Source organism: Pan troglodytes, chromosome 12 (genome assembly GCF_028858775.2).
Source record: "Pan troglodytes isolate AG18354 chromosome 12, NHGRI_mPanTro3-v2.0_pri, whole genome shotgun sequence".
Classification (NCBI taxonomy): domain Eukaryota; kingdom Metazoa; phylum Chordata; class Mammalia; order Primates; family Hominidae; genus Pan; species Pan troglodytes.
The window spans coordinates 57727780-57738123 of NC_072410.2; the positions used below are offsets into that span (position 1 = coordinate 57727780).

General features: G+C 49.4%; 1 protein-coding gene and 1 pseudogene across 2 annotated transcripts in view; both read right to left on the bottom strand.

Moving 5' to 3' along the window:
* SLC1A4 (solute carrier family 1 member 4) overlaps positions 1–10063 on the bottom strand; it is a 35108-nt gene extending 25045 nt beyond the window's left edge. Inside the window, exon 1 of one of the 2 annotated variants that reach the window (XM_009442565.5) lies at positions 9853–10063. Coding sequence is in view for 1 of the 2 variants with exons in the window: in XM_001166088.5 (XP_001166088.1) it covers positions 8300–8826 (527 nt within the window). In the remaining variant the exon portion in view is untranslated. Of the gene's footprint in view, positions 1–8299; positions 9151–9852 lie in introns of those variants that run through there. The other variant, XM_001166088.5, reaches the window with a different exon arrangement.
* On the bottom strand, positions 3595–3709 carry LOC112208234 (U6 spliceosomal RNA; annotated as a pseudogene).
* Positions 10064–10344: the final 281 nt, after the last annotated feature.

Genomic DNA, 10344 nt, shown 5'->3' on the forward strand with positions numbered 1-10344 from the left:
CCATTCCTAGATTTTTTTTTTTTTTTTTTTTTTTTTTGGAGACAGAGTCTCACTTTGTTGCCCAGGCTGGAATGCAGTGGCAGATCTCGGCTCACTGCAGCCTCCGCCTCCGGGTTCAAAAGATTCTCCTGCCTCAGCTTCCCGAATAGTTGGGACTACAGGTGTGCACCACGCCTGGCTTATTTATTTATTTATTTATTTATTTTTCTGAGACGGAGTCTCGCTCTGTCTCCCAGGCTGGAGGGCAGTGGCGTGATCTCGGCTCACTGCAAGCTCTGCCTCCGAGGTTCACACCATTCTCCTGCCTCAGTCTCTCGAGTAGCTGGGACTACAGGCGCCCGCCACCACGCCTGGCTAATTTTGTTTTTGTATTTTTAGTAGAGACGGGGTTTCACCATGTTAGCCAGGATGATCTCAATCTCCTGACCTCGTGATCTGCCCCCCTCAGCCTCCCAAAGTGCTGGGATTACAGGCGTGAGCCACTGCACCTGGCCAATTTTTGTATTTTTAATGCAGACAGGGTTTCACTATGTTGGCCAGGCTGGTCTCAAACTCCTGACCTAAAGTGATCTGCCCACCTTGGCCTCTCAAAGTGCTAGGATTACAGGCGTGAGCCACCACGCCCGGCCCACTCCTAGATATTTACCCAAGAAATATAAAAATATATGCCTGCAAAAGGGAACCGTATGCATAACAGCGTTATTCATAATAGTCCAAAACCCAAATGTCCATCAACAGATGAAGGGATACAAAGATTATGAAAACTCCATACAACGGAATACCACTTGGCAATAAAAAGGAGCCAAGTGATATACGCAACAACATGGATAATCTCAGCAACACTGTGCTGAGCAAAACAAGACTGACAAAGGAGAGTGCATACTGAATGATTCCGTTGATATGAAACTCTAGAAAAAGCCAAACTAATTTATAGTGATAAAAAGCAGGTCAGCTGCCTGAGGCCAGGGGTGGAGAATGGGGATTGCTGAGAAGAGTCATAGGTGATGGAAAAGTTCAGTATCTTGATTGTGGTGGTGGTCACATGAGTTATCCATTTGTCAGAACTCATTGAACTGTACCTCTAAAGTGGGTGCATTTATTGTATATAAATCATACCTTGAAATTGTTTAAAAACTTATATAAAAAAGTATGGTAATAACTGTTAGAGATTTTCCAACTAAAAAGTACGTACATTCAATGGGAGGGCTGAACTTTTTTTTAGATTATACAGCTCATTTCTCAGATAACAATCTCTGGGAAGGGCTCTCCTGGTGGCAGTGAGCTGAAGCACCATAGAAAGCATCTTCCTTCGCTTTCATCCTCTGCTTGCCACAGACCAGGAGCAGGAGCAGTGCCCTCCTGCTGTCACCAAGGGCAAGGAGATGAGGCTGCCAGAATAAAGCAACATGTTTCTCTGTCCTCTACTTTCCCTCTCTCCTTTGGCTTTCAGACACAGATGCTGCGGTAAACTCTGGTTCTTACTCCTGAGCTCTCTTCTAATCCGGGATCAGCTGCCTCTCTGGCAAACAGTTTTGCTTCCCAGAGCTCTGTCTTCAGGCATTTTTCCCAACTCCTCATGTTCACACAGTAGCTTCATGGGCTTTTGAAATCAGAGACATTGAGCTGGAAGGGATTTTAGAGGTGATCCAGTTCTATCCCCTCATTTAGCACATAGAGACACCAATGCCCAGTCACTGAGCATCTCCCATTTCTGCTCCATCTAGGCCAGCACTGTCCAACTGAAATGCCTGCATTTGTGCTGCCATGTTGGACTATAGAGCACTTGAAATGTAGCTAGTGCCACCAAGGAACTGATTTTTAAGTTTTATTTACATTTGAAGTAATTTTAAATAGCTACATGTGGCTAGTGTCTATTGTATTGGACAGCCCAGATGTAGAGTACTGAAATCCAGAGTCCAGAAGTCAGGAGGACCAAATGGTCATCCTGTGTTCGCCTCTGCACATCACCCACTTTCACTGGGTGTTAGGAGGCTTCTAAGCACTGAGCTCCTCATCTTATTCAAGTTTGCAAATATTTCCTTTTTCTGTTGTTTGATCCTGAGAGATCTACTTGAATTACATATGTATTAGGCCAGAGTTTCTCAAATATGAGTAGACCATTAAATCAATGTATTGGCTTTAACCAGTATTTTATAAAAGATGAAATACATTAGACAAAAATATCAGTATGTATCACACTTAAAATATTGTTTGGTGGAACCTGTGCTTTGGTTTGAGTATGTGGGAGTTGGGGGGCGGGTATAGTGTGGATGCCATAATGTAAAATGTACTTTTTATGGTAGGTCAAAATTAAAAACATGTGTGAAACCTCTAAGATACACTACGAAATCTAGAGGCCCAAGTCAGTCCAAGCCAGGAGATAATGAATGAACAAGCTTTTCCAGCGCTATAAGACTCTTTGAATACATTACTTAAAACAAACAGAAAAACTGGTATGAAATGAGGTTGAACTGGCCAATGCAGAACCACTGTGGGAGGTGCTGTGCAGACCCATGCAGCTCACACAGTGAAAAACTTCAAAAACGTTCTTTCTGTAACATCTGATACTGTTTGTTCTTCTGATCCTATTGTCAAGGGTGGTATGCATTTCTCTGTTCTATATGAAAAGAATGTAAAACAATTTACTTTTGCTTGGGCATATTTTGTTCCAGAATTATTTCCTTTTATTTAAGTTCAAAAATTCTTTACCAAATCTATTAAAATTTCAAAGACTCTTCAGAACAGGATATGGCATGGTATGTACACCTGATAAATATTTATTATCGCTAGTATTTATTGTAACAGAGCCAGTTAACAGGGATGTGACCCTTCAGATCTTGGTACCCCCTACAAGGCTGAGCTGAGGAAGGGCTGGGGCTGGTGGACTTGCACTCTGATGATGGGGGTGTGAATCCATCCTCTCTTTAAGGCCTCCATCCAGTTTTAGATTCCAGCTGGAAAGGGTAAGGCTGAACCCCTGGAGTGGGGATCTTTTGGGGGAAATTAGGTTAAGAGCAGCACTCATGCTTCATATCAAATAGCCCTCAGCTGTCCCTGAGAGGGTGGGACACACTAGAATATTAGCAAAGCACTCATATATTAACTCATTTAATCCTCACAACCATTCTAGGTTGTAGGTCTCACTAGTCTCATTTTACAGATAAGGACACTCAGGCACAGAGAGGACAAACGACTTGTGCACGTACAGCAAGTACGTCATAGAGCTGGGCTTCAAACCCAGGTGGTTGGCTTTAGTGTCTGCTCTTCATCACTACCCACCTCCCTAGGTTGATGCTTTTTTCTGTCTCTAAACTATTCAGGTGTCCTCCTGGGTGGTAAAAGAAATGGTCAAGAGTGAGAACCTTTTTTTAAAAAAAATTACAAGCTGCTATTATTTTCCTTTCATCACTAGTTAGGCTGAGACAATGCCATTAATTTGGATCCTTGTTAGATCTGCTGTCTTCATCTTGCCTATAGAAGAGACATGGGCATAGTTACAACAACCCGCCACAGTCAATAATGTAAAGAAATTGTTCACAACTCACTCCTCAACTTTGCCATCTGGTGGCTAATATTACTATTTATTTTAATTTAAAAAATATGGAACGCTTCACATTGGAACATCACGTTGTGTGTCATCCTTGCACGGAGGCCACGCTCGTCTCCTCTATTGTTCCAGTTTTAGTATATGTGCTGCCAAGGCAAGCACAGGGGGCTAATATTAAATCTCAGTCTCTGATAGTTTTTTTTTTTTTTGCACCTATTCAAGTAATGTGTTCTTTGCAGCTTGAGAAGCATCATACATATTCACACCAGTCCTTGAGAAGGAGGTAAGTCCAGCACACCTCCCTCTGTGAAGGGAAAGGCTCAGAGCATGGTTTGCTATTAAGAAAATTAGCACGAGCAGTGAAAAAAACCCTAGAAAACTGGGCAACAGACAAAATCCTAATTGTATTTACCATATACATGGCCACACCCTACTATGCTACTGCAAGATGGTGGCCCTCGGCCATTCTTCTGGCTGCCAGCACAGACCAGAGCCCTGGGCCTAGGCTCTGTCCCTACCCGCCTCCTTGGCAGTTACACCCTGGTTCTCCATTTGAAAACTACAAACTTTAGAGCCCAAAGGAATGTTAGAAACCATTTGCCTCAATCCCTTCAATTTATAGCAGAGGTCAACTGGAGATCATAAGCATGTAAGGCAGGGGGAAAAGAAACCGGAATGTCAGTGAGAATCTGTGGGGACTTCTGTCCCATTTCAGAATGGAAGGCTCTTCTGTGTTTAGTTTTGACTTCTCTCCCTTTCCAAATTTTCCATAGTGTGACTCTATTAATTAGTAGTCTAAAACATAGTCAGTTACTGTTCACTTCTCCTCCAGATGCCATGTGGTTCCCAATACACCTAAAGACTACATTAGCTTCAAGTCATCTTGAGTGCCCCTAAACATTCCTCTTCTTCCCATCTACCCTCATTTATTTCAGATTACGGAAAGAGGGCCATCCCCATTAGCTCAGGTGAACTGGAAAACCCAATCACTCTATTTATAACAAGAGCACAGGTGTATTGGGCCAGCACTGTTCTAACAGCTTTAGAACCCAGAAGAGCTTTAGAGCTCTAAGACACAACCCAGCTAACCCTCAGAACAATCCTGCGAGGTGGGTACCATCATGATTCCCATGATAAAGATGAGGAAACCAAGGAATGGAAAAGTTATGGACATGTCCCACAACCAGTAAGCATTGTTAGGGACCAAGAAGTTCCACAATGACTAGTTTCCTGATAACCTGTTTCTGTCTCTTTGGTGCCCAACCATTTCATTTTGGATGAAAAGCCACAAGTCAACCACTTAGGTCACACATGGTTCTCAAAGTCCTATACTGTTCTGGATTCCCAGGCACAGAACTCCGGGCTGCTCAGGAAGAGACTATGATTCTTCCACCTGCCAGCTACTATCGGCCATCCCTTCTCAGTGCTTCTAGCGCCAGCCTTCTCATCCCAATTCTCTATTCTACATTGTTATTTCTAATCCATTGTGTGCTGGGAAATCAAACCACTCAGCAATGACATTCTGAATTTTAAAAAAACATATACACATGTAATGAATACCTACTAGCTTCATCTCTTTCTGACTTGTAGTTCCAGCTTTAAAAACCAAATTAGAAATCATGACAGAGAGACCCTGGGGGATTTGGGGGCACTTTACCATCAGGAAAGGGCATGGACTTTAGCACAAAGCCTCAGCAGCAGCTATGCTGACTCATCAGAGGCCTTTCCCACTCTTCCAGGTGTTTAAGTTCTCAGCAGCTACCTCGAGAGGGCCTGCTGGATAACTGAGGCATTTACTGGCAGAGTCTCATTTCATTCACGTGCCCCTAGGAAGAAAGGAATGGGGCACTGCCTTTCCAAAGAAGATGCCCAGAGTCACATGAAATCCACATCCATGAAGTTTCCTTGAAGGAAGCAATTTTTTAATTTTGATGTCAGAGACTCTCCAGACACAGGAAGCGTTTCCGGGTGGCTTGGGACTTAGTTTCCTTTCACAAGCTGCTCAGCCTGAGACCAAACCTCAGCGGTGCACACATACTTTCCTTCACTTGAGGAGCTCAGCCTCCACGCTGGCTGGAGGAAAGGGGCATTTGTCTTTACCCAGTCATATGCCTACCTGGTTCCTCTCTGGGCCCAGAGAAAGCATTTCTGAGATAGCCACACTAGACTAGGCAGGTGACATTACTAAAGCATGTTAACTTGGAGGAAGAGGGATTAGGAGAAATAGAGAGAACCCTGCACTGTGGGGTAGGAGACCCACAGTCCTTCTAATCTCTTCTTTATAAGCCACTCCATGACCTTGAGCAAATCGCTTAATCTCTCTCAGTTTCCTCAGTCATAAAATGGGATATACCACCTGCCCCACCTTTATCCGTGAGCTGCTGGATTAGATGAAGTTGGCTGTTGGAAGAATTGTGAAGCACTACCTATCCCCAGCAAGCCACAACAAATCCTCTCTTAGCCCTCCATGCAGGTGCAGCCCAAGTCATTGAAAAGTTGCACCCACACTACTAAGCTATGATGCTGGGTCACCATCCATGTCAGAAGCAGGAGGTGAAGGGGCTTGGGTCTAAAACTAGAAAACCATGATCAGGAAACAAGAAGTCCCTTCTGGAGCTGGAGGTAATGAGGTACCCCTTACCACCACTGCCCCCTCTTCTGGAGTTAAAAGATCCTATTGAAGCTCCCGGTGCGGGACCATAGCAGGGCAGAGCTGAACATCCATTCTCCCTCCCTGGGCCACAGATCCCTGCAAAGAATAATCCTTTAACCCCATTATTGCCTTTCCTCCCTGAGAAAGCTGACCGACCTCCTACAGGTAATAGGCTAAAGGTGCTCTCAACCTCAGGAGACTTCTTTTCAGCACTCACCTAAAAGTTAGTTTCCGAACTTAAAAAGTGTCTGGACTCCAAATATCAAGCTGCCAGTCACAGAACAAAGGCTGTGATCTAGACCAGCGTGGGCAGCATAGTGAAACCCCATCTCTAAAAAAATTTAAACAGTTAGCTGGGGCCGGGCGGGGTGGCTCACGCCTGTAATCCCAGCACTTTGGGAGGCCGAGGCGGGTGGATCACGAGGTCAGGAGATCGAGACCATCCTGGCTAACATGGTGAAACCCCGTCTCTACTAAAAAATACAAAAAATTAGCCGGGCGTGGTGGCACGCGCCTGTAATCCCAGCTACTCGGGAGGCTGAGGCAGGAGAATGGCGTGAACCCAGGAGGCGGAGCTTGCAGTGAGCCGAGATCGCACCACTGCACTCCAGCCTGGGTGACAGAGCGAGACTCCGTCTCAAAAAACAAACAAACAAACAAAAAGTTAGCTGGGTGTGGTGGTGTGCACCTGTAATCTCAGCTACTCTGGAGACTGAGGCAGGAGGATCGCTGAAGCCTAGGAGTTCGGGGATGCAGTGAGCTAGGATCCCAACACTGCACTCCAGTCTGGGCAAAAGAGCAAGACCCAGACTCTTAAAAAAAAAAAAAAAAAAAAAAAAAAGCTGTGATCCCCTTAAAAGTCCTAATAGGCCACCACTATCTGCCCTTTTGGCAAGAACTTTTGGTCTCCCTCATGAGTGTTTTTGTTGTTGTTGTTGTTGTTGTTTGTTTGTTTTTAAATACGGATGTCCTAGATTTTTGTTGTTTTAAGTGAACAATCTCTCTCTTAAGTGCAGACAGCCATCACATTTTCCAGAAGGAGAAATGGAAACAGTTGGAAAGGCAAGTCACTTTGCCCAGGGTTTGCTGTTTTTCACAACCTCAGCAATGAGGAGCTTTGCCTCAATAACTCAAGACAAAATATATTAATAACTCCAAGGCTCAGAATCCAAAATCATCAGAAATCTGGAGAAGGAGCCAGCTGGACTCCTCACTCAACTGAACCTGGTTAGATCAGTAAATGCCTCCAGGCTGCAGTTTCCACATTTGTGAACTTTGGGCTAATGGAGAAACCAGGAGAGACCAAGGTTTTGGATAAGTCACAGAAAGGATACTACATCATCTCAAAGGATGAAATGCAACTTCTAAGAATTACAAAAAGCAGGCAAAACTAAGTGAAGATGCTTCTCTCCCTCCCCTCTAGAACTAACACTTTCGCACAAAGAAAGGCCTTTGAAACACAGCACTCTGCCGTGGTCTTTACTGGGGTGGACAGCAACCTGTCCCAAGCCCCAAGCCTTCAGGAGAGGCATATTTCTGGGCAATATGTCTCACTCAACTAACCCCAGCCCTATTATCCGTGGGTCCACTGATAACTGCAGAAAATTGCCAGCTTCCTTTGCAGCCAAGGACTGTAACAGAGAAGGCCATAGATTGCAAGCCGGATGACCCAAGAGGCAAAACTTAACCAATGCTCCCAGAAGCTTTTAGGCACCATGTGGGAGAAAATGAGGCGAAGCCATTGGGGCGTGGTCGGAACATTTTTACCGGGGAGAGCAGCGCGAGAGTATAAGGAGTAAAGAACAGGCGGGGCGGCTGGCTCTTCCCTAACAAACGCCCACCTAACGGTGGGGACTGGTTCTTGCTCAAAGATGCGGCCCTGCTCTTTCGATTGTGCGGTGCGCCCCAGCTGTTTGCAAAGGTGTGGTCAGCACGCAAAGACTCCAGACGTCATTTTGATATTTTTAAAACGTTAAACGCCAGCAGCAGCCAGCTAAGAATTAACTCTTAGGAGTGTATAAGCATATGGGTGTATGAACTGGAGGGCATCCGAGAGCTGGCGTCTCCCACTGGGCCCTGGGAGAGGTGGAGAGTGTTACCTGGCCAGGTCGAGGAAAGAGTCCACCGTCTCTTTGGGGACAGGAGGAGGCCCCGAGTCCTCCAGCCCCAGGTCGCTGGACTGAAGGGTCTGCGCACCGGATCCTGGCTTGATGATGAACGCCAAGGCCACGGCGAGCGCCGAGGCACTCAGTGTGGTGAGGCCAAAGTAGGCGACAGCGATGCCGCCCAGACGCCCGAGGCAGCTGGCATCGAGGGAGGCGGCGCCCGACACCAGGCTGCAGACCACCAGCGGCAGGATGATCATGCGCAGCATGCGGAGCAGCATCTCGCCGGGGAAGGCCAGGTAGGTGACCTGCGTGCGGCTCAGGCTGAGCCCGCGCAACGCCGCGCCCAGGCCCGCGCCCGCCAGCACCCCGGACACGGTGAGCAGCACCAGCGCTTGGCGCCGCAGGAAGCCCGCGCAACGCCGTGCGCGTCCCGCCGCGGTCCCCGGAGCTCCGGGCCCGGCCGCAGGCCCCGCCTGAGCGCTGTCAAGGTAGCCGTTGGTCTCGTTGCTCTTCTCCATGGCGCTACACGCCGCTCCGAGCTAGAGGTGGCAGGGGACGTGGGCTCTGGCAAAAGACGGGGTTCCCAATGAATGGGTCGGTCGGCCAGTTGTGCTCCGCAGGTTCTGGGAAGCCGCCCCGGGGGTCTCCCGGCCTGGCGCAGGAGCAGGTGCGAGAAAGGCGAGGAGAGGCGCAGAGTGCGGGTTGGAGCCGCGGGCGGAGAGGATCGCGCCCAGCCTCCCTGGAGCAGCCGCCGGCTGGAGATGATGCAAACGGGAGCCGCGAACGCGGACGCAGAGGGGGAAGTAGGAGGGAGCGCGAGCGGCCCCAGCCCGCCCACTTCACGCCCGCCGTCCCGCCCCCTGCGGCGCTGGCCAATCACAGCCCGGGAGCCGCCGCCGGGAGCCTCTGGTCCCCACCCGTGTCGCGGGTGCCGCAGGGGGCGGCCGGGCGGGAGGCTCCACCCGAGGCCGCGGGGGCGCGGGCGGCGCCGGCCAATCCTGGCGCCAATAGCCGCCTACCCGCCCGGCTAACGGAGGCCGGCTCCGGGCGACCGCGGGGAAGTGCGGGCTGAAGGACCGCCCGGACTCGTTGGCACCTGCCGGGCCCTCTCCCGCGGCCGGGATCTGAGTCCTCGGGGCCAGAGGGCCCGGGAGAACTTAGAACGCAGCGGCGTTCCTCCTCCTGAGGACTGTGGGAGGGGAGGGGAGGGGAGGAGAGGGGAGGAGAGGGGAGGGTCCCTCTCTCCCGGGTGGCGCTTTCGCCCCCGCGCGGCCCGCTCTCCTCTCCAGAGCTCGCCGGCCTCTCCCGCCAGGGGGCCGGGCGCGGTGAGGGGGGCCGGGCGCGGTGAGGGGGCCCGGGGCGGTTCTGCCGCCGCGTCCCCTCCTGCGGAAGATGCCTTGTTCCAGGGGTCCTCAGGGGCTTGTGCGGTAAAGCACGCCATGGTGCCCAGCAAGGCCCCGGCCTTGAGACAAAGGACGGACCGGAGGATGGATGAATAAGGGGAGCCTTCGCACGCGCTCATTAGGGCTCTAACGCAGCCATACCGCTAGAGAAAGGGGGCTCGCTGTGCCACCAAACCCGGCGCCCCTGGGCCGCGGAACCGCGCGCACCGGGGCGCTCCTGGGCTTGTGTCCTGGGGCCATCAGGATGGGGCTGGGTCGCCCGCCAGGCAGCTGTCTGCGGTATGGGCGTTTAAGACGCAAAGCTCTTCTAGAAGAAACAGAGCTCTCACGCCACCACTTCCAGTTGGTTTCTGCCACGTAACCAAAGCTGAAACACAAGCCACTGGATTTTAACCTCTTCCGTTCCCAGGCCTGAGCCCTGGCGAGAAAACAGCGCAGACGGCGGTTTGGCCATCCTGAACGGTTCCTTATTGTTCACGTTCTATGGATTTCCTGTTTATTTCATCTTTTATTTGATATCTGCTTTGGCCACGCGAGTTACAAGGGAAACTTCTGCTGAGTCTTTTTACTGTGTCACAGTTATTATATTTTTATATTTTCTTATTCTGCTTGTGAATTGTTCTTTAAAGACTT